General features: G+C 40.2%; 1 protein-coding gene across 2 annotated transcripts; it reads right to left on the bottom strand.

Moving 5' to 3' along the window:
• Positions 1 to 749: 749 nt before the first annotated feature.
• On the bottom strand, positions 750 to 13,498 carry LOC117068413 (zinc finger protein 133-like). Of its 2 annotated transcripts, none has more exons than XM_033185518.1 (3): positions 12,241 to 13,498; positions 11,653 to 11,748; positions 750 to 2,323 (listed from the first exon to the last, which is right to left on the bottom strand). In XM_033185518.1, exons 1-3 carry the CDS (start codon positions 12,359 to 12,361, stop codon positions 915 to 917), a joined length of 1,626 nt encoding a protein of 541 aa, XP_033041409.1. In that variant the 5' UTR covers positions 12,362 to 13,498; the 3' UTR covers positions 750 to 914. The 2 variants fall into 2 exon arrangements, with proteins under 2 accessions (XP_033041409.1, XP_033041408.1); XM_033185517.1 differs by having other exon boundaries at positions 750 to 2,326; positions 12,241 to 13,497.
• Positions 13,499 to 24,617: the final 11,119 nt, after the last annotated feature.

Here is a 24,617-nt window from a genome sequence, read left to right as displayed (position 1 = left end):
TAGCCTAGCTTTATACAGGGTCAGGATCCATAGCACTGTCTTACCCACCTCTGTATCTTGTCCATTGGGAGGTCTACAATGCCACTAGGTGACAGGAATTTTTCAGCTCCATTATAATCTTACCAGCCCGCCATTGTATATGCAGTCCATCGCAGACAAACATTATGCAGTGCCTGACTGTAGTTACGGAGGTGCTGATGTGGTGGTATAGCTGGGGGTGGTTGGAGATTATCCATTTTCTTGGTGGTGTGATATGGGTGTGACTGAGATCCAAGGCTCTGCTTGGTCACAGCTGCAAGACCAGGCCCTGGGACTGGAGTGCTGAGGACAATGTATTGGTGAGAGGGCCCCCGATGGAAGGACCAGGGACTGCAAAAGTCTGAGAAATGCAACAAAGGTAGTCAGGGGCAAAGGCAACAACAGAGATGTTGAAAAGCTGGGAGGAGAGAAGCAGGAAAGGGGGCTGTCAGAGCCAAGGGATGGGGGTAGCTGCAGATGGAGCTGGACTAGAGCAAGTCACATTTTCTGGAAGATCCCCTCCCCTCCTGTGAAATCTCTTTACATAGTTCCTAGATTCTCTCCCCATACAAAGGACCAGTCTTTCCAATAAATCTACAAATGATTTGGCTCTTGTTTTCTGAGGAAATGAATTCCTGTGGACTAGTGGCCTTAAGGGTTTCAGATGTCTGTATCATTCCTTATCCCTGTTATAGATGAGTGAATGAAGGACACAGGCACAGTTACAGATGTATAAAGAAGCCACGTTTATTACAACCGAAGGCCACAAAACATGGAGAAGACTTAGTGTGGGGAAAGTAAACAGTTAAATGTCCTTTGACCACTTAGAGAATGCATTTCTCTATTTCATCAAAGTGTCAACATTCTGACTGTTAGTCCTTGTCCCCATCTTTGCTTCAGAGAGAGTATAAGGAATCGGAAGGTTGCCCCACACACGGCTCAGGGTCAGGATGCAGTGGCCGTCTGTGGTGGACAGACTTGGTCTTCCTGTGTCTGCTGAGGTGAGACTTGAAGCTGAAGCCCTGCCCACACGTCTTGCACACATACGGCTTCTCCCCCTTGTGTGCCATTTGATGTAAGGTGAGGTGTGACTTTTGGAGAAAGCCTTGGCCACACTCTCTGCACACACAAGGCTTCTCTTCCAAGTGAGTCCGCTTGTGTGTGATTAGAGCTGACTTATTGCCAAAGCCCAGTCCACACTGCCTGCACATGTAGGGCTTCTCCCTCGAGTGCTTCCGCTTGTGCCTGATGAGACCGGCCTGGTGGCTAAAGCCTCGCCCGCACTCCCGGCACACATACGGCCTCTCCCCTGAGTGCGTCCTCTGGTGTGCAACAAGGTTTGACTTCTGGCTGAAGCCTCGCCCACACTCCCCACACACCATGGGCTTCTCCCCTGAGTGCGTCCTCTGGTGGGAGATGAGGTTTGACCTGTCGCTGAAGCCCAGACCGCAGTCACCGCACACGATGGTCTTCTCCTCCAAGTGTGTCCTCTGGTGTCTCACGACAGCCGACTTCTGGCTGAAACCTTTGCCGCACTCCCGGCACACGTAAGGCTTTTCCCCGGAGTGTGTCCTCTGGTGTATGATAAGGTTTGACTTCTGGCTGAAGCCTCGCCCACACTCACTGCACATGTAAGGTTTCTCGCCGGAGTGTGTCCGCTCGTGTATGATTAGCGTTGACTTCCTGTTAAAGCCTCGTCCACACTCACTGCACACAATCGGCTTCTCCCCCGAATGTGCCTTCTGGTGTCTGGCGAGGCTCCCCTTTAGGCTGAAGCCCTTCTCACATACCCTGCACACATAGGGCTTCTCCCCTGAGTGTATCCGCTGGTGACTGAGCAGGTTTGTCATCTTGCTGAAGCTCAGTCCACACTCTCCACAGTTGACTGTTCCAAATCCTAAGACTTCTATCCTCTTCAGCAATTTGTCTGTTTCCTCAGGGTTCCCCATCGGAGCTGGGCTGGCTTCTAACTCCACCCCTCTGAGGCTGTTCCGAGAGGTGACTGGCTGCCTCTGGGGTGGCCTGGAGAACGCTCCCAGAGTCCTTTTCTTTGTTCTTCCAAACAAAGGCCTGGCGCCTTCTCCCCCGGGACCTTCTGCTTGATCATTCCAGGGTCTCCCCTCAGAGGCTTGTTGCTGCTTCTGCTCATCCCCTGGGCCCGGATCCCCAGGCTGGACGTCACCTTCTGCACACAAGCATATGAAGATCCAGGGGGGATGATTACACAGCACATGCTGCATGGGGAATTTCTGACTGGAGAAACCAGGAGGGCAGAAAGGATCGAGGTAGAGTTCTGGCTCTGGATCTGCTGCAGAGAGAAAAGGGTGAGTCACAACTGAGTTCTCAGTGGGCAGCCTGAGCAATCAGCTTAGTCAGATCCCCTAGCTTTCAAAACACTTATGCCTTAAGTGCCATCCAATTGGGACTTCCTTTACATGGCCTACTCTCCAGCCTACCACTACTTCTTACGTCTTCCACTGCAATCTAGAAAACCCACTGGTAAGACCTGTTCTACATATCAGACTATACAAGCATCCCTGGCATTTCTGGGTGTGTAAATAGGGCCAGTATGGAACAGTTCCCCTTCACCTTCAATACAATGAAGTATCTTCTAACTCACAACTACCCACACTGAGATAAATCACGTCCACAAGTACTTTTTTCTTTGATGGAAAGATGTCTAACACTAGGACCCATGTGGAAACATCCTTCCTTATTTCCCTATGAGGACAGGGGGATGGATTGAGAAAGCAGTTATTTGGAGTGAACAGAAGCCCTGGTACAGGGAGGAGCATGAGAGGCTGGTGAAACAGTATGTGACACACCCGAACTGCTGTCTCCCCACTCAAAAAAGATTTGTTAGATTACTCTATGCCAGAATTTCTAGGAGGCAGTAGGCTTTCAGCAACAGACAACACAGAGCCTAGGCCTCCAGTGACTTAAAGGATGCTCCCTCCTAGCACCCCCAACCCATTTCCATAATTAGTATAAATAAAAGGTTCCCCAAAAATCAGTGTAAAAGAAGAAATTTCTACTTATAGTACCTCTTGTGTAGGAGATGTCAACATTGATTATATTGTTTTATCACAACAGGGTCTAGTCAGCTGAAGGCAATCAATGACCAGGCAATAAGAGTAACCAGGTAGAGATCTAATGGATGTACCCGAATGCTTTTTTCTTGACCAATGAACAATCAAGCTTATTAAAACTGTGTACACAACCACATTCCCGAATTATTCCATGCTACACGAAACATTACTTTTCAATCCTAATTACAATGAGCAGAACCACCTTTTCCTAATACTTAAAAATTCCTGACTCTTCCTACTCAGCAAACTGCCTCAGTGAATGTCTTCCCTTCCATGTTTCATTGCCTGGCCAGCAAAGAAGCTTAACTTTTCTCCTTTCAGTAGCTCTGGTGGCCTTTACCTCAGGCTTTGATGACAGAAGGGGGAACCAACAATCTAACCTGATGCCACCCTCTCCCCACGCCAGTGCTGAGGAGCTGCTGCAGAGAAAGCCTGCTCTTCCAGCCCTTGTACTCAGGACAGGTGCCCGGTGGTCCCTCAGGTCCCTTTCTCAGCAGTAAATCCTAGCTGCTTTCACTGAGTTCTCACTAAGTGTTTTGGTTTAATCTAGGGTGTCTGAGGTTCCACAACTCATAACTGATTTTGTGTTTCTATTTCTGGCCAGCAACTTCCTTGAGATTATGGAAACTTGAGTTGGGTTGTTGTCAGATTTGATTTATTGGCTGTTTCGTTTCTCTTGAATATGACAGGAGAAGGAAGCAACCGCTCATCTCTCCTTGGCTTAGCTTCATACATATTAGGGCATAGTCATGGGTAAGTAGGTCTTTCAGCAGCCAAAGGAACTCCTGTGTCTGTCCTGAGTTAAGCACAGTGACTATGATTTTGACACAGGTAATACCTCCCACCCACCCTTATAAGAACCAACGCTTCTGGTATGTCGGCTTATTACAGCCCTAAGTGCTGTGTCTATTTGTACAGTGGCAGGCTTTTATTTACACAAAATGTATTTCAGAATTACAGAAGCGCCTTCAAATAAATCTCAATTCAACATGGTTTTAACATTTATATGGAGTGACAGAAGGAAAACAAAACTTTAATTCTCCATTAGTCAATTTTTTCAGTTGGTCACCAAATCTGCCATTCTGTGTATACACTAGGAATATTTAGTCTGAGGAGAAATTTTAACACAAAATATTACCAGGTTAATTAATTTGTTTATAAAGTATTTTAATCTAAGGTACTCCTGTAGTGATAGGTTTGTAGAGACTAATGGGTACTGACACAAATTTAAAATTTAAAAACTCGAGAATAACAAAATTAAAAAAAATCAGGCCAGGCGTGGTGGCTCACGCCTGTAATCCCAGCACTTTGGGAGGTTGAGTCGAGTGGATCACTTGAGGTCAGGAGTTTGAGACCAGCCTGGCCAACATGGTGAAACCCTGTCTCTACTAAAAATATAAAAACTAGCTGGGTGTGGTGGTGCACACCTGTAATCCCAGCTACCCAGGAGGTTGAGGCAGGTGCTTGAACCTGCGTGGCGGAGGTTGCAGTGAGCTGAGATTGTGCCACCGCATTCCCGCCTGGGCAACAGAGCAAGAGTCTGCCTCAAAATTAAATAAATAAATAAATAATAAAATTGAAAATTGAACTCCTAATGATTTAAATATGCCAGTTTCTGCAGGAAATCTTTCTTGCTGCAGCTGAAGCTCTGGCTCTGAAGAAAAAAGTTGAGCTGTGAATTAAGCCAGGCACCTTGGTTATTAGGTCACACTACAAGAAAGAAATGTGAGGTACTCAGGGCTTATAGACTACAGTATGTAAACGACCTTACTAGCTGGTATGTAACTGTAAAGGGTGGAATCAATATTTCAAAATAAGATGAAGCCTGTAAATTAGACAGATGCAATTTCTTTTCCCTTACTTTATCAGTGTAAATATAACATTAACATAATATTCTAGTGATATAAAACTTAGTTCTGATATGTAGGCTTTCTCAAAGAAAGTTTAACTAATCTAAACTTCCAAGACTAATATATAGGTTCAGCATCCCTAATCTGCAAAGTTCAAACATTTGAAAACCTTTAAGCACCAACATGCAGCCACAAGTTGAAAATTCCACAGCTGATCTCATGTGACAGGCCGCAGTCAAAACACAGGCACATAAAACTCAGTTTATTCAGCATCCTTAAAGGAAAAATATAATTACCTTCAAGCCATGTGTATGAGGTGCACACAAAACATAAATGAAATTCCTGTTTAGACTAGGGTCCTATACCCAAGGTATCTCGTTAAGTAGTTGGTAATATTCCAAAATGCAAACCAACCCACCAAACAAACAAAAAAAAACCCCAAAATCTGAAACACTTATGGTCCTAAGCATTTTGGATAAGGGATACTCAACCTACACTGATTTTAAAAATCAGTATATTGCATTCCTAAATATTTAAGATTAGGTAACTGTAGATATATGTGTCCAACTAGTATCTTATAATTTACAGACAGTGCCAGAAATTATGTGAATCCACAATTACTTTACACAAAGTAAATACCAGAAATGGCATATTTTTCAGGCAGTTTTTAACTTAAGACTGATTATGTTGTTTTTCAATTTCTAAGATCTCTGTTAGGAAATCATTATAAGAATAAATATTTTTGTTAAAAAATTCAAAAACAAAACTATACAAAGTGTTCCCATGCAATAATTTTACTTGTATTTTTGCCTAAACTAATGAGATCAGCCTTATGTTAATTATTTGAAACTGAAACTTAAAACTTTAAATACCATCTATCAACACTATATATGCTTAAAAACACGTACAATTATTTAGCTTGCCAATAAACAGAAAAAGAAGCTTAAACTTGACAATAATACTGGTAACTAAAAAAGAATTATAACTTGGTGTATTTCTGTCCTCCATATGAAAAATAACTAATTTCTGTCTTCTGTATACTCAACTTAGAAATACAAGCTCTATTTTTACTTCACCAGATTTTCAATTTCTCATTCTTTATTTTTTAAATTTTTTACAGATAGGATCTCACTCTGTGGCCCAGGCTGAAATGCAGTAGTACAATCATAGATCATGCAGCCCAAACTCCTGGGCTCAAGCAATCCTCCCTCCTCAGCTTCCTGAGTAGCTGGGATTACAAGCACACACCATCTCATCCTGGCTAATAATAAAAAATTTTTTAGAGACAGAGTCTTGTTACATTGCCCAGGCTGGTCTTGAACTCCTGGCCTCAAGTGATCCTCCTGCCTTGGTCTCCCTCAGCCTCCTGAGTAGCTAGGAATACAGATGCAAGCCACAGCTCCTGGCTTTAATTCTCATTCTTATGCTTCTGTGTTACCTCTTACCAGGCTTCTTAGTCAATTTAAATAACAAGGATTATTCACTTCAGGAGGGTATATAATTCTTCATAATTATAGTAACTCCTGTTACTTTTAAAAAACTAATTAATTTTTAAATTGACAAATAAAAAATGTATATATTCATTGTGTACATTTTGAAATACATATACATTGTGACATGGCTAAATTGAGCTAATTAACATATGCATCACCTCACATACCTATCATTTTTTGTGGTGAAAACACCTAAAATCTACTCTTAGTGATTTTCAAGAACACAATATATTGTTATTAACTGTGGTCATCATGTTATACAATAGATCTCTTAAACTTATTCCTTCTATGTGATAATCCTCTGACCAACATCTTCCCCAACCACTCCCATCCCCTCGTAAGCACCATTCTATTCTCTGCTTCTATGAGTCCAACCTTTTTAGACTGCACATATAAGTAAGATTGTGTGGTATTTGTCGTCTGTGACTGGCTTATTTCACTTCACATAACATCCTCCAGGTTCATCCATGTTGTTGCAAATGATTCTGTTATATTTATTGAATTAGCATTCTGATCAATGAAACAGCCAAGAAAATTCAATGCTTTTCTTGTAACTAGCCTATTTTGAGGATTCTGATATTGCCTGTCTTAAATCCAAGTCCCAAATATAGAATAATGAAACTGTTAAGATGTATTTTACATCTAGAACAGTCTTCTTCCCGTTACACATATATTTTAGGTTTCCAAGACAGCTTCCTGGGCAACCACAATGACTTGCTCCTTGGATTGTATAGCATTTTTTTAATGTGCTCAACATCGTTGTGAGAGCTGCTGTTTTTCTTTAAATTAAAACAAGGATTAAAAACAAGAGACAAAAAAGATAGGTTTTACTTTAAGACAATGATAGGTAAGCTACTTGTTATTAATACAAATGTTTCCGTAATTCTATACTTTTCAGGTTGAGAAAAACACATATTTGTGTAAATGTACAAAGGTTAGGGTGTACAGCATTTTCCCAGCCTCCACCTGCCAATTCTAAAACGAACACACAGGTCAGATAATGCCCCTACATCCTCTCCTTCTCTGTCCAACATTCCCTCCATGTCCTTGCCTAGACCTATCTCCGTTGTCCCTTGAAAGGAAGATTTCTGTAAGATTCTCTCAAGTAGATAGACAGCTTCTTCCTCTTATATCTCAAGCATTACAGAGTGGGATGAATGTCCTTGTTTTGTAATGTGGCTTCCACACCAGTACCTACCATACTTCTTTTAGGATCATCCACAGGCCTCCTGGTTTCACATATTGCCTTGAATATTTGATCACCCACCAGCCTCACATCCTCTCCACACCAGTACCTGTCAGCACTCTCAGGGTGCTCCACAGGGCTGAGCCTCTGGCTAAGACTCCAACTTCTTAGCCACACTGACCTCACCTGCACTGTGAATGCTGTTCACAGACACTGCACAATCTTCACATTCTCTCCTGTGCACATTCCCTTCTCTGACACAGCCTTTTCTTCTACCTTCTGACTCACTTTGCTCAAGCATCATGGGCACATTGGTTCCTGACCTTATGTGGGGCTCCAATCCATGACCTTTCAGCTTATACACCATCATACTTTACTCCTTCATACAACTGAGATCCCATGGACTTATATATCCAACTGACCTTTTATGGAACTATAGATTCAGTGGAGAGTCTATGAAACCACTATGGTGCTCTCACAAGGATGCTGTTATGGGCTGAGTTGTGTTTCCCGCAAATTCTTATGTTGAAGCTGTAACCGCTAATGTGACTGTATTTGGAGACAGGGCCTTTAAAGAGGTAATTGAGGTTAAATGAGGTCATAAGGGTAGGCCCTAATCCTTATGACCTAATAAGGTCATAAGGCTGGTGTCCTTTTAAGAAGAGGAAGAGACAACCAAGATGTGTGAGCATAGAGAAAGGGCCATGTGAGGACACAATGGGAAGGCAGCCATCTATAAGTTCAGGAGTGAGGCCTCAGAGCAACCAAACCTGCTGACAACTTGGTCTTGAACTTCTAGCTTCCAGAACTATAACTAAATGAATTTCTGTTGTTTAAGCCACCTGGTCCATGTTATTTTGTCATGGTGGCCCAAGGTGACTAAAACAGATGTTTTACTCCTTTGCCCTGACCTTCCTTCTTTCCTAGCGCTGTAGTAAAACACCGACTCATCGGCCTCAGTCAACCCCTGAGCAAGTCTCATGAAATTTATCAGTTATTAAGTAAACAGGAAAGGCCAAAGTCCCTACTAAAAGTTAACACCACTTGGTTTGACAGCAAATGCAACACCAGCTACATGCTGCTGCTTAAAAGCAAAACACCCAAATGATATTGTTTTCATTTTAAAAGAAAAGGATGAACAATAAAACACCAAAAGTATGCACAAGAAAGTATGGTGCTAAGACTAAAAAGAAATAAAGAGGAAGTTAAAGGAAAGAAGAGCTCATGGAACTAAGAGAATTTCAGTATTAAAAATTTCATTAATGAGTAAGATAAAAATATCCTGAACCTTTATATACCTAATAGAACAATAAAGTAAAATAAAACACAAAAACTTAGAAATAAATGGAGAAGTTGATATAAATTACAAGGACTGTGGAGAGTTTTAGGATTCCTTCTAACAGATGAACAGTAAGGATACAAGCTAGTTGAAAAACAGCAACAATTTATATGATGTATGCTATAGTCCCTCAACTTGAAGACAGAATTAATCAATTTAATAAAAACAAGAGGAGAAGATTTCTTACCCAGAAAAAGAAAATGTATACTTCTGTGCAAACATTTATAAAATTGTCAAAAGAATTTTAAAAATTTGGCCAGGCGCGGTGGGTCACGCCTGTAATCCCAGCACTTTGGGAGGCCGAGGCGGGCGGATCCCGAGGTCAGGAGATCGAGACCATCCTGGCTAGCATGCTGAAACCCCATCTCTACTAAAAATGCAAAAAATTACCCAGGCGTGGTGGCGGGCCCCTGTAGTCCCAGCTACTTGGGAGGCTGAGGCAGGAGAATGGTGGGAACCCAGGAGGCAGAGCTTGCAGTGAGCCGAGATCGTGCCACTGCACTCCAAACTGGGCGACTGAGCAAAACTCTGTCTCAAAAAAAAAAAAAAAAAAGAATTTTAAAAATTAAAACACATATATAATTTCTTAAAGTTATCTATGCCTCTGTCATTTAAAAATAATGCAAAGCAGGATGAAAAATTCTCAGCAGCTCCTTGTCCAATCCTCCCCAATTCTATCGCCACAGAGGTAACCACTAGTAATGGCGTAACCACTAGTAATGGTAAGTAAGAACAGACTTCTATGTTCACATAAACATATGGATATATACTCTTTCATACACTTCTCTTTGTTTAACAACAAACTCAACTGCGTAATATACAAAGTCCTATAACTTTTTCACTTAATAAGGTATCCACTTACTGTCTGATTTAAAGAAGATACAGTAAAATGTGATTATATTTAGTGAACAGATAGGAAATCTCACCACAAAGGAAAGTGTAGTAAAAGTGAATGGAAATTGCAGAACTGAAAAATAAGTGAAATGAAGGATTCACTGGCCAGAGCTTAGCATATTGGAAATGACAAATGAGACAGTAAACTTGAAGACAGACCAACAGAAATCATCCAGTCTAAAGAACAGAGAGAAAAAAAAGATTTAAAAATATGGAAAGGATCTATAACCTGTGGGATTATATAAAAAGGACTAATATATATGTGCTTATAGTCCCAAAAGGGGACAGAGAGAATCAGGAAGATAAAAACATGTAAAGGAAGAATGTACTTAAGGCAGTCGCATCACTGTGAAACTGCTGAATACCAAAAGTCCGGCGAAAAGTAGCCAAGGAAATAAAGGGAAATTACGTTCATGGTGACTTCTCCATTAGAAACAGTGGCAGGCAGAACAATGGAATGTTATCTTTAAAGTGCTGACAAAATAACCAATGTAGAATTCTACATCTAGTGAAGATACACTTCAAGAATGAAGGCAAAATAAAGACACTTTCAGAAGCAACAGAGAATACATCGCCACCGGCACCATGAGAAGTGCCAGATGAAGTCCTTACGGTTCAAGAGAAATAATACGAAAGGTGAACAAAAAAAAAAAAATAGAAAATGATAAATTACCTGGATGAGTTAAAGACTATTTTTTCTCTTAAAAAAATACGTGGTAGAAAACAAATCCATGTGAGTATTTAAAACGCCCGGGCACGGTGGCTGAAGCCTGTAATCACAGCACTTTGGGAGGCCGAGACGGGCGGATCACGAGGTCAGGAGATCGAGACCATCTTGGCTAACACGGTGAAACCCCGTCTCTACTAAAAAAAAAACTAGCCGGGCGAGGTGGCGGGCGCCTGTAGTCCCAGCTACTCGGGAGGCTGAGGCAGGAGAATGGCGTAAACCCAGGAGGCGGAACTTGCAGTGAGCTGAGATCGGGCCACTGCACTCCAGCCTGGGTGACAGAGCGAGACTCCGTCTCAACAAAAAACAAAAACAAAAACAAAAAAAAAACACTTTAACATTGTAATAAGGAGTGTATAATACAAATGACAACTATAGCACAAAGGATGTTGGGAGGAGGGGGTGATTGGAATTGTGCAATTGCAATGCTCTTCCATTTAATATTTTACCCAGATTAAGTATTATGAGAATATAAAAAGTTAAGGCTATGTATTATACTCCCGTAGAGCACGGGCCAGCAAACTTAAAGATAGTAAATAGTTCAGCCTTTGATGGTTAAGAGGTAAAATTAAGGATATTATATAGATATTTATATAACATTATAAAATGTAAAAGCCATTCTTGAATACCTCACAGTCTTTTTAGAATTCCGTTTCAATTTCTCTATTGGGTTTTTACATTTCTTCCTTCCACTGGGTTTGCCTTCTTTCTTTAGGTCACACTTGTTTCCATATTCTTGATGATCTTTTTTAAAAACAGTAACAAGAGAAAGAAGCCCATAACTATGAAAGAGAACTGAGTGAGCCAGACATGAGAAACGCAGTGGGAGGAAAAACAGCTTCCTAGTGGAGGAAGGAGACAAGAGACACCAGGAAAGCCCCATCCATACTCGAATGAAGATGGAGATCTGGAAGGGAGGCCGTGTCAGGCAATCTAAACAGCAGCCTGGGAGGTCAGGGGAACAACTTTCCTCCCCAGCACCTGAGCAATGCCCCCTTTCCCCCAGTCCTGAGCTGCTGAGCTCATGTCTCATTCACCCAGTGTTTTCCCACTCACCTGGACAGGTAGCCGGTGAACAGTTTTTCTCCTCTCTCCAGGTCTCTTTCCCTTGCTCCAGCTGGGTGATGAGTTCTGGTTTAGAAAATGAAATTCCTGCTCACAGGAAAAGAAAATAAGGTAACTAGGTTATGGGCTCAAGAGCCCATTCAAGAACTCAGAGCCAAACAGCCTAGGAAACTTCAGAGGTAGCACAAAGCCCTGAGTTGGAAGGGGTGGGTGGGGCTCTCAGAAATGGAAGGGATGAGTGGGCAGCGAACTCAGATGAGAGTACACTGATTCTATCCCATGCCGGGTAGATGAACACCCCCTCTCATTTAAAACAAGTTAACATAGGATGAGAACCCCAGTCTGAGAAAAAAGGGCTAGAAATGCAGAGTAGCACACACAACACACATATGTACACACACAACAAATCTACTCATTTTCAACTCTGCAAAATCAGACCCTCCCCGGGAAAACAGGAATAAAATGTCGTTGCTTTTTAGTCCAACCCAAAGGTCAAGTAACAAAGCCAGATGGCTGCTTCAAGCATAGCCTAAACTTCCCAGCAATAAGAATGGGAATCCTAACAGATATCAGGCTTACCCAGTGAGACCAGGTTGCTGTAGTTCTCCAGCATCACCTCTCTGTACAGAGTCCTTTGAGCAGGGCTCAGCAGCCTCCACTCATCCTGGGTGAAATCCACAGCCACATCCCTGAATGCCATGTGTGCCTGTAACACAAAACCGAGCTCTGCTCACTCAGAAGCCAGTCTTGCCCATGGCTGGGTGAGGGGCAGAAAGAAGGCTGCCCTGGGGGAGGCAGGTGAGATATCAAAATCCCTGCCTTTGACAGTGACGCTGGTGCCATGTGTTCCAAGACTTTTAAATCCCTGTCTCTATCCAGCCAGTGGCATTTGTGAACCCATACAGTCAAGGTCCTGGGGGGCCATACAGGGTATATGTGCACAAAGTGGAGTCCCTACATTTTGGGAACTTTAAATGTAGGCAGACAGAAGAGCAAGCAACATCTAAAATGTAAGCAACAATAAAGGACAACAGATTTTCTGAGTTTAAAGAATTTAAAAGATCAAATAATCCACTCTAACTGAGTAATTCCTCAAAATCCTATGGCTTGGCTTTCTCGGGCCTGATGGTCACAAGCAGAGAGTAGTGAAGGACTGCAATCATGGTGCTTGGGTTTCAGACCCACCTCCGCCACCAACTAGTATCCCAGTTTTCTTACCTGTGAAATGTAGAGAACAGTTCATTAAACTTCCAGACACAGACTGTGAGAGCTCACCATGGAGCTTCTTGGCCACAGTCCAAAAATTCATCTTTGCACCCTATTCTCATGCCCCTGCCCAGCTGTATTCTTTTAATTTTCTTAGCACTATTTCCAAATGGAAGACAAACTGGAATAGAGATTAGAAAGGGTTTTCTAAGACAGGGTCTGGCAACTTGGTCTTGGAGAATGGGTTGGAATCAAGGGAAGAAGAAAGTGCTAGGAACTACAGATGAGGCATGTGGGGAGCAGGGACAAGGACATGATGAGCAAAGGAAGACAAAGGCAACATGCAGGCAGGGAGGGCTCCCCAGGAGAATAAAAGCCACCTACTGGTAGGATCCAGAACTTTTTCATCACCTCACACTGAAACACCAACTATTCAACAGTCACTTCCCATTCTTTCCTCCCCCTAGATCCTGGCAGTGACCATTTTGCTTCCTGTCTCCATTAGATATGTGGTTATTCTATGTGGCTACAATGAGTGGAATCATATACGTCCTTTTGTGTCTGACTTATTTCACTTAGCATGTCTTCAAGATTTAGCCATGTAGAAGCATGCACGCAGAATTTACTTCCTTGTTAAGGCTAAATAATACTCCATTGTGTGTATATACTATATATTTTTTTTTTTTTTTTAAGACGGAGTCTCGCTCTGCCACCCAGGCTGGAGTGCAGTGGCCGGATCTCAGCTCACTGCAAGCTCCGCCTCCCGGGTTTACGCCATTCTCCTGCCTCAGCCTCCCGAGTAGCTGAGACTACAGGCGCCCGCCTCGTCGCCCGGCTAGTTTTTTGTATTTTTAAGTAGAGACAGGGTTTCACCGTATTAGCCAGGATGGTCTCAATGTCCTGACCTCGTGATCCGCCCGTCTCGGCCTCCCAAAGTGCTGGGATTACAGGCTTGAGCCACCGCGCCCGGCCTACATTTTGTTTATGCATCTGTTAATAGACATTTGGTTTGTTTCTAGCTTCTGGCTATTCTTCCATGTACATGGTTGTATAAATATTTGTTGGAGTCCCTTCAGTTCTTTTGGGCATACGCTCAAAAGTGGAATTACTGGATCAAACAGCAATTCTATAGGAACCACCATACTGTTTTCCACAGCAGCTGCACCATTTTGCATTCCCAACAGCGACGCACAAGGGTTCTATTTTCTCCACATCCTTGTCAACACTTACTGCCTTCTAGTTTTGGGTTTGTTTTTTTTTTTGTTTTGTTTTTTTTTTATAGTAATAGCCAGACAAATGGGTATAAGGTGGTATCTCATTGTGGTCTTCATTTGTATTTTCTTTTTTTTTTCTTTTTTTTTTTTTTTTGAGACGGAGTCTCGCTCTGTCGCCCAGGCTGTAGTGCAGTGGCCGGATCTCAGCTCACTGCAAGCTCCGCCTCCCGGGTTTATGCCATTCTCCTGTCTCAGCCTCCTGAGTAGCTGGGACTACAGGCGCCCGCCACCTCGCCTGGCTAGTTTTTTGTATTTCTTAGTAGAGACGGGGTTTCACTGTGTTAGCCAGGATGGTCTCGATCTCCTGACCTCGTGATCCGCCCGTCTCGGCCTCCCAAAGTGCTGGGATTACAGGCTTGAGCCACTGCGCCCGGCCTCATTTGTATTTTCTTAATGTGAGCGATAGTGAACATCTTTTCAGGTGCTTATTAGCCACATGTATATCTTTGCAAAAATGACTATTCAAATCCTTTGTCCATTTTTAAGCTGGAGTGTTCTTTTATCGTTGTTAAGCTGTAGGAGTTTATATATTCTAAACATTAATCCCTTATCAGATATGTGACTTGCAAATATATTCCCTTCCTTTGATGAATGAAAGTTTTAAATTTTGATGAAGTCCAAGTTCGCTATTCTTTTCTTTTATTGCCTATGTTTTGGTGTCATTTCCAAGAAATCATCACCAAATCCAATGTTATAAAGATGTTCGCCTATGTTTTCACCTACAAATTTTATAGTTTTCACATTTATGTTTAGGTCTTCGATCCATTTTCAGTTAATTTGCATATATGGTGTTAGGTAAGGGTTCAACTTCATTCTTCAGCATATAAATATACAGTTTGCCCAACAGTGTTTGTAGAGTATAGTCTTTTTCATATTGAATGGTCTTGGCACTCTTGTCAAAAATCATTTGACCATATATGCAAGGGTTTATTTCTGGGCTTTCTATTTTCTTCTATTAGTCTATAAGTCTGTTTTTATGGCAGTACCACAGTTTGGGTTACTGTTGCTTTGTAGTAAATTCTGAAATCAGGAACTGTAAACCCTCCAACTTGGTTCTTTTTCATGATTGTTTTAGGTATTCAGCGTCCACTGAGATTCCATATCAAGTTTAAGATGAATATTTCTATTTCGTAAAAAAAAATTGTTATTTTTATAGGGATTACATTGACTCTGTAGATTGGTTTGACTAGTATTATTATTTTAACATTTTAACGGCCGGGCGCAGTGGCTCACACCTGTAACCCCAGCACTTTGGGAGACCAAACTCTGTCTCAAAAAAAAAAAAAATTGTTTTCCAGTCTACAAACATGTGGTGTCTTTCCATTTATTTACATCTTCTTTCTTACAGCAGTATTTTGTAGTTTTCAGTGTATGTCTTTCATCTCCTTGGTTAATTCCTAAGCATTTTATTCTTTTTGATGCTATTTTAAATGAAACTGTTTTCCTCATTTTCTGTTAGGATTGTTCACCGTTAGTGCATAGATATGCTACTGATTTCTGTGTGTTGACTTCATATATTAGTTCTAATAGGTTTGCATGTGTTTAGTCTTTAGGGTCTTCCACATTTAAGATCATACCACCCGAAACTGAGATAACTTCACTTTTTCCCGTTCAAATGGCATTTGTTTCTTTTTCTTGCTTATTTTCTCTGGCTAACACTTCCAATACTCTGTTGGCTATAAGTGGCAAAAGTGGGCATTGCTGCCTTATTGCTGAGGTTGGAGCCTTGAGTCTTTCACCATGGAGTACGTTAGCTGTGAGATTTTTGCATATGGCCTTATTATATAGTGGTTTCCTTCTATTTCTAGTTATTTTCTACAAAAGGGTGCTAAATTCTGTCAAATACTTTTCTGCATTGAGATGACCATGTGTTTTTTTGTTTGTTTGTTTCATCTGTTAATGTGATATTGTATATGCATTGAATTTTTTTTGGGGGGCGGGGAAGAGTTTTTGCTCTTGTTGCCCAGGCTGGAGTGCAGTGGCACGATGTCAGTTCACTGTAACCTCTGCTTCCTGGGTTCAAGCAATTCTCCTGCCTCAGCCTCCTGAGTAGCTAAGATTACAGGCACGTGCCACCATTCCTGGCTAATTTTTCTGTATTTTTAGTAGGGATGTGGTTTCACCATGTTGGCCAGGCTGGTCTCGAACTCCTGACCTCAGGTGATCCACCCACCTCGGTCCCCCAAAGTGCTGGGATTACAAGCATGAGCCACTGTGCCCAGCCATATACCCATTGATTTCTGTATGTTGAACAATCCTGCATTTCAGGAATAAATTCCACTTGGTCATGGTGTATAATTCTTTTCAAATGCTGTTGAATTCAGTTTGCTAGTATTTTGCTGAATTTTCTTGCAAGAATGTTCATAAACGATGTAATTTTCTTGTAGTGTCTGTCTGGTTTTGGTATCAGAGTAATGCTGGCCTCACAGAATGAGTCAGGCAGTGTTCCCTCCTCTTCAGTATTTTTGGAGAACTTTGAGAAGAACTAGTATTAGTTCTCTAAACGTTTGGCAGAATTCACCAGCAAAATCATCAGGTCCAGGAGGCCCTGATTCTTTGTCAGGATGGTTTTAATTACTGATTCAATCTCCTCACTAATTATACACTTATTCAAAATTTCGATTTCCTCATGGTTCAGTCTTGATAGGTATTGCATTCTAATAATTTGTCCACTTCATCTAGGTCATCGATTTGTTGGCACACAATTCATAGTACTCTTGTACAATCCTTTTTACTTCTGTAGAAACAATAGCAATGTCCTCACTTTCATTTCTGATTTTAGTAATTTTTCTTATTTTCTTAATAAAGCTAAAGGTTTGTCAATTTATTTAATCTTTTCAAAGAACCAACTTTAAGTTTTGTTGCTTTCTGCAATTATCCTTCTATTCGCTATTTTATTTGACTCTGCTCTAGTGTTTATTATTTCCTTCCTTCTGCTAGCTTTAGGTTTAGTTTGTTCTTCTTTTTCTAGTTCCCTAAGTTGTAAAATTAGGTTGTTCTTTGGAGATTTTGCTTTCTAATGTATTTCAGCTAAAAATTTCCCTCCTAGCACTTCACTTCATCTCATAAGTTTTCCTATGTTGTGTCTTGTTTTCACTTGACTCTAAGTCAGGTCTAATATCCCTTATAGTTTCTTCCTCTACCTACTGGTTTAAGAGTATGTTCTTTAATTTTCACGTTTGTGAATTTTTAAGTTTTCTTTCAGTTATTCGTTTCAAGCTCCACCTTGTTGCGGTAGAAGACACTTTTTAGGGTATCAGTCTTAATTTGTGGCCTAACATGTCGTCTATCCTGCAAAATGCCCCGTGTGTACTTGAGAAGAACGTGTATCCTCTTTTTGTTGGGTACAATGTTTGGAATATGTCTATTATATCTATTGGATTTATGCCTTGTTCAAATCTTCTATTTCTTTACTTACTGTCTTTCTTATTGTTCTATCTATTATTTAGAGTGGGGTACTGAAATCTCCAATTATTATTATAAAACTCTACTTCTCCCTATAATGCTGTCCATTTTTCTTTACGTATTTTATGGGTCTGTTATGAGGTGTATGTGTATAATTTTTATATCTTCTTGCTGTATTAAATCTTTTGTATTAATGTCTTCCTTATCTCTTGTAACTTTTTTCAATTTAAAGTCTATTTTTTCTGGTATTAATGTAGCCACTCCTACTCTCTTTGGTTACTATTTGCATGAAACATCTTTTTCCATTCTTTTACTTTGGAACTATTTGTGCCTTTGGATATAAAGTGAGTCTCTTGTAGACAGCATACAGTTAGATCTTTTTAAAAAAAAATCCACTATGCCAAATTGTTTTAGAGTTTAAAGCATTTACACATAAAATAATTACTGATAAGGAGGGACTGATTTCTGCAATTTTGCTTTTTGTTTTCTACATGTCCTACAGTCTTTTATTCTTGATTTCCTGTATTACTGTCCTTTTTTCTTTGTTGTTTTTTTAACGCAAATTTTAAATTCCCATCTCATTTGCATTTCTCTACATCCTACAGCTATTTTCTTTGTGGTAACCAAGGGGATTACATTTAACATCCTAAACTTTAAAAACTCAAATTGGAACTCATCAGCTTAACTTCAATAGCATATAAAAACTGTGTTCCTACACAGCTCGATCTCCAACTCATTATTGATGTCAAAAAATTACATCTTTATGCACTGTGTGGTCAAAAACATAGATTTTTTTTTAAATGCAGTGGTCTCCTAAGTCTCATATAGAGAACAAAAAGGGAAGTTACAAAGCACAGTTACAGTAATACAAGTTTATATTACTATCTCTGTATTAATTTTTAATGGAGAACTTAATTTTTTCATATGGCTTCATGTAACTGTCTAATGTCCTTTCATTTCAACCTGAAAGACTCTTGTTAATATTTCTTGTAGGGTAGGTCTAGTGGTTGTAATCTCCACCAACTTATCTGAGAATGTCTTAATTTCTGCCTCAGTAATGAAGGGCAGTTTTGCCAGATATAGAATTCTTGGTTGGCAGGTTTTTTTGTTTGTTTGTTTTCTTTTAGCACTTTGAATATATCAACCCACTGCCTTCTGGCCCGAGAGGTTTTTCATAAGAAATTTGCTAATAATCTTATTGAGGATCCCTTGTACGTAGCATTGCTTTTCTCTTGCTGCTTTCAAAAATCCCTCTGTCACCTTTCCATTTTGGTGCTTTGATTACATTGTTTCTCAGTCTGAGTCTTTTTGAGGTTTTCCCACTTGTAGTTCATTGAGCTGCTTGGATGTTTATATTCAAGTCTTTCATCAGACTTGGGAAGTTCTCAGCCATTATTTCTTCAAGCAATCTCTCTGTCCCCTTCTCCTCTTCTCCTTCTGGGAATCCCATAAGGCATAGTTGATCCACTTGATAGTATCCCATAGTTCCCTCAGGCTCTGTTCACTTTTCTTTAATCTTTTTGTCTGTGTCCCTTAGACTTGATAATTGTCCTATCTCCTGGTTTGCTGATTCTTCTGTCTGCTCAAATCCATTTCTGAATCCTTCTAATGAACTTTTATTTTTAGTTGTACTTTTTAGCTCCAAAATTTATTTTTGCTTTATTTTTGTTTTCTGTCTGTTTATTGATATTTCTAGTTTGTTCTTACATTGTTTTCTTGACTTTCTCCACATCTTCCTTTAACTCTTTAAGATGGCTCTTCTAAAGTCTTTGTTTAGTAAGTCCACTATCTGGCCTTTGTCAGGGATGTTTTCAGTTTATTCATTTTTTTCCCCTTTGAATGGGTCATATTTTCCTCATTCTTTGTATGCCTCTATGCTTCCTTCCATCTGGGAACTGGAAGCCTTCAACTAGACTCTGGAGTTCCAAAATAGGTACACCTGACAGATTCTGCCAGTATAATCGTATGTACTTTCCATTCCATTACTGTGAAGATACTCTCAGGCAGTAGAACTTTTGAAGCTGAACAAAGAAATGCAGACTCTATCTCAAACTGTAGAATTGTGTGTTGTTCAGTTAACTACTGGGTGAATAACTGTGTCATGGGTTGTGCAGAAAGCGATGCTGAGGCAGGGAAGCCAGTAAGAGGAATTGGAGCTGAACTCTACTAGGCACCAATAAGGCAGTCAGGGTAAGAGAAGGGAGGCCAGGCGCGGTGGCTCAAGCCTGTAATCCCAGCACTTTGGGAGGCCGAGACGGGTGGATCACGAGGTCAGGAGATCGAGACCATCCTGGCTAACACGGTGAAACCCCGTCTCCACTAAAAAATACAAAAAAAAACTAGCCGGGCCAGGTGGCGGGCGCCTGTAGTCCCAGCTACTTGGGAGGCTGAGGCAGGAAAATGGCGTGAACCCGGGAGGCGGAGCTTGCAGTGAGCTGAGATCCGGCCACTGCACTCCAGCCTGGGCAACAGAGTGAGACTCCATCTCAAAAAAAAAAAAAAAAAAAGAGAAGGGAATGTGTCCGTCCTGTTACAGCCAGTAATGGAGACAGGAAACACTCACCATTCCCCTGGCTCTCCGGAACCCTGTGGCCTTTTTTCCTTGTCTCCCTAAAGAAGGATCATATCTCAGAAGGTAGATCTGGGTAAGGAAAGCAGAAATGAGAGGGTGTCAGGTGGAAATGCTGCCCCCATGAGTGAAGCCGGGCCTGCTCTTTAACCCCACAACTGGGGGAGCAGTGGCATAATGGGGAACATATAAAGCAAGGAAAAGATACTGCTTGGAAACAGCAAAGGAAAAGAAAAACAAGCAAGAGAGGGTAATCCAGGGTCTTGCAAAACAAAAGAGAAAAACAAAACAACAACAAAACCCCAAAGGAAGCACCACCTCTCCATCCCCTGCAATCCAGTAAAGAAACTGTACCTTGCTACACTGACAGAAGCATTTTCCTGAACTAGGGAAATCTCAAGAACACTAGAACCTGACAGTTCTGTTTACAGAAATGCAGACATGCAAACAGTTGTAGTCTATCAAAAAAAATGAAAATAAGAATCCAAACAATTCAGCTAAAGAAAATTCCACCAAAAAAAAAAAGAAAGAAAATGAGACAGAAAAAAAATTAACAAAACTGCAACATTAAACTAAATTAAATATCTTCAAACAAACATTTTGGGATATGAGATATCATCATGAATTAAAAATTCAAAAACTAAGAATAGAGATGGACAAAAAAAGGAAAGAAAAAAAAGATTTCAACAAACTTTTGAAAGAAACCGAAGAAAAAGACAATATTATATGAGAAATGAAGACGAACTTATAAGACACTCAAGGAGGAATAGATTGAAATGAAAACATAATGAGCACTTAGTAATAGCCAGAAAACAAGAGAATTAAGTGAAATAAGAAGTAAAAAGGATCAGAAAGAAAGAAGCTGGATAGGAAACCAGACAAAGAAGTAATATTCATATAATTTGTTCCTAGATACCAAAACAATGGAAATATTTAAAAGTATAATGTAAGAAAACATTTTAAAAATAGATTACCTGAATCTAAATATGAAAGGGCCTATGGGTTATGAGGGAAAAGTTGACTCATAACCACCAACTCAAAGACACTAGAAAAACTATTAGACTTTAAAGAACAACAACAGGAATCCAAAGTGACTCTAAGCAAAAAATATGAGTTCTACCAGACTTTTTGAAATTATCATTCAACCACTGCTCACTGCTGGTGGGAATGTAAATATGGTATACTCACAAACAAGTATGGTGGTTTCTCAAAACATTTAAAATACAATTATTATGTGATTCATCCAATTCCACTTCTGGCTATATACACAAAATAACTGAAGGCAAAGACTCGAACAGGTACTTGTATGCTCATATTTATACCAGCATTGCTGACAACAGCCAAATGGTGTAAGCAGCTCAAGTGTCCACCAATGGATGAATGAATAACAAAGTGATACGTACATACAATGGAATATTATTCAGACTTAAAATGCAAGGAAATTGACACATGCTACAACATGAACCTAGAAGACATTGTGCTCAGTGAAATAAGCCAGAAGTAAAAGGACAGTAAGATTCCATTTATATGAGGTAACCAGAACAGTCAAATTGTGGTTCAGGAGAGGTGGCTGGGGAAAGGGAGAATGGGGAGTTATTGTTTAACGGGTATGGACTTTCAGTTTGGGAAGATGAAAATATTTCTGGAGATAGATACTGGTGATGGTTGTACAGCAATATGAATGTACTTCGTGACATTGACTTGAACACGTTAAAACGGTAAATTTTATGTTATGTATATTTACCACCAAAAAAAAGGTCTGGCCAAAAATCATCATTCGAAGCAAGACATGACAAGAAACTTAGCAAAAAGACTGATGATGAGCATTTAATATACATAATTGTAAATTTAGCATGAAAAGGGGAGAAGAGAGAGGAAGAAAACATATGCTAATGGCATAGGGCAGTGTGTCCTGATAAGGTAGAAATGCCACTCAAATAGAAGACACAGGGAAAGAAGAAAGCAGAAAAAGGTTGCTGATCATATCATAGGCAATAGGTGGGAATTAAAGGAATACATGAAATGAAATTATAGAATTGCTTAAAAATAATGTAATAAAAAACACTACATATATACAGGATTTATTTAAAACAGTGAGGTAAGGGAAACTATAGCCTTAAATACTTTTACAAATAGAAAGGAAAGAAAAGAATCTAGCCTGGGCAACATGGTGAGACCTCATCTCTACAAAAAATTCAAAAAAATAGCCAGACATGGTGCATACACACACCCCTATGGTCCCAGCTACTCAGGAGACCTAGGAGGGAGGATCACTTGAAGCTGGGAGGTTGAGGCTGCAGTGAGCCTGACAGCATCACTGCACTCCAGTCTAGGTGACAAAGTTGGACCCTGCCTCAAAAAAAAAAAAAAAAAAAGAATAAATTAAATTCCAAGCTCAAAAAGCTAATAAAATAAAGTAACCCAAAAGAAAGCACAAATAACAAAGATGAAAGCATACATTAATGAACAGAAAGAAGTAGATCTAATGAGCCAAATCCTACTTTGTCAAAAAGAGTAGACAAACACTACCTAACTGAAAGGCAGAAAGCAAAATATTCAAAGTAAGAAGTAACATGGCTGTGAGGGCGATCTGACTGCGACATCTGTCACCACATTGATCGCCAGGGTCGATCCAGCTGATCTGGCTGGCTAGGTGTGTGTCCCCTTCCTCCCTCACTGCTCCATGTAGGTCCCTCCGGAAGCTGCACACTTGGTCAAGGATGACGACCATCCCTCAGAGAGGAGGACCAGTCTTTGGTCAAGGGTATACAAATAGCTGTGCTCCCCTGTTAGAACCTCCCAACAAGATCTCAAAATAAGAAACAACTAAGGGAAAGTCACCAAAAAACATCTTCTTTTAAAAGTCATGTAAGACTACTTTGCAGACCTCTATATAAATAAGTGTGTAGACCTAGATGAAGTGAATAACTCCCAAAATTAACTCCAGATGGTCACAAGGAAATTCTATCAAACCTTCAAACCAGGTAGTCCTTATGCTCCAAATACTGTCCCAAAGCACTGAAAACTAAAAGGAAAAAGTCCTCATTCATTTTACAAAGCAAGGATACCATGAGGACCTTAACTTGATGACAGTTCAGAAACAGAAAAATTACAGACTAATTATCACTTACAAATATTGAAGCAAAATTCTAATTAAAATATTAGCAAAAAGACTCCAACATCGCAATAACAAAATATTTCACCATGGCAAAGAAAAATTTACCCAGGATTGCAAGACTGGTTTAATTTTAGGGGATCTATTGTTATAATACATCATAATAACAGATGTAAGGAGAAGTCACGATTGCCTCTCTACATGGTAAGATACTCTTTACCAAAACTCAACACCTCTTCTTCAAAAAACAAAACAAAAACTCAAGAATATAGAGTTGATGGATTTTTAAAACTTTTTATTTTGTATTAATTTTAGACTTACAAGGAAGTTGCACAAATATCAATTCCCATGCCCTCCACCCAGTTTTCTCCAATGTTAACATCTTAGAAAACCACAGTACAATCATCAAAAGCAGGAAATTAACATTGACGCAATACTATAAACTACAGACCTTAATTATATTTTGCCAGTTTTTCCACGAACGTACTTTTTCTGGTCCAGGATCCAAGTGAGGTTTTCACATTGCCTTTAGTTGTCATGGACATTTAACCTCCTCCAATCTGTGACAGATCCTCTGTCTTTTCCCGTCGTTCACGAACTTGGCGCTTTTGAAGAGTATCCCTCAGTTTTGGTTTGTCTGATGTTTTTTCGTGATTCGAAAGAGGTTTTCATTTCTGGTTAGAATACCTCAGATGTGATGCTGTGTCCTTCAGCATATCAATGAGTTCATGATATTGTTATGTCCTTTTACTGGCGATGTTAACCTTGATCACTTGGTTAAGGAGATGTCTTCTGAGCTTCTCCATTGTAAAGTCACTACATTTCCCTTTATAATTAATAAATATCTTGAGAGAGATACTTTGAGATTATACAAATATCCTACTTCTCTTCAAACTTTCAGCCACTAATTTTAGCATATATCTGTGGAACCTATCTGCAATAGTTATTACTGTGCTGTTTACCAAATGACAATGTTCTTTTTCCCCCTTTCATTCTAAATCCATTAATTAGAATTATTCTGTCAGAGCTATTCTGTCTCCCCATTTATTTGTATTTATTTATTTATTTATATCAATATGGATTTATATCTTATCCTATGGGTTATAATACAATATTATCACTGCTTATGTTGCTGTTATAATTATTCCAGCTTTAAACACTGGGAGCTCTTTCACGTTGGCCTTGTTCCTGCTTTAACCAATACATTTGACACAAGTGACACTGTGCCAGTTACAGGCTTAAGTCCTAAGAAGGCCAGACAGCTTTCACTCTTGGGAGCTCTAACATACCATGTAACAAGTTCAGCCCTGCTGGAAGCTCTTACACTACCTGGAGAGAGTGAGGCCTGCTGTCCCAGCTGACCCCAGCCTTCCAGCCAACCCATGAA

The sequence above is a fragment of the Trachypithecus francoisi genome, unplaced genomic scaffold (assembly GCF_009764315.1).
Source record: "Trachypithecus francoisi isolate TF-2019V2 unplaced genomic scaffold, Tfra_2.0 Lachesis_group21, whole genome shotgun sequence".
NCBI classification, from domain to species: Eukaryota; Metazoa; Chordata; class Mammalia; order Primates; family Cercopithecidae; genus Trachypithecus; species Trachypithecus francoisi.
The sequence above is the reverse complement of the archived record's forward strand: the minus strand, read 5'-3'. Positions and strand labels throughout refer to the sequence as shown.

Excerpts from the sequence above, each read along its gene's own strand:
- LOC117068413 (XM_033185517.1), bottom strand. The coding sequence starts at position 12,361 with ATGGCATTCAGGGATGTGGCTGTGGATTTCACCCAGGATGAGTGGAGG. Across the intron at positions 11,749-12,240 it reads CAGCAACCTGGTCTCACTGG|GAATTTCATTTTCTAAACCA; the intron begins GTAAGCCTGATA and ends TCCTGTGAGCAG. Across the intron at positions 2,327-11,652 it reads TTCACCGGCTACCTGTCCAG|CAGATCCAGAGCCAGAACTC; the intron begins GTGAGTGGGAAA and ends TTCTCTCTGCAG.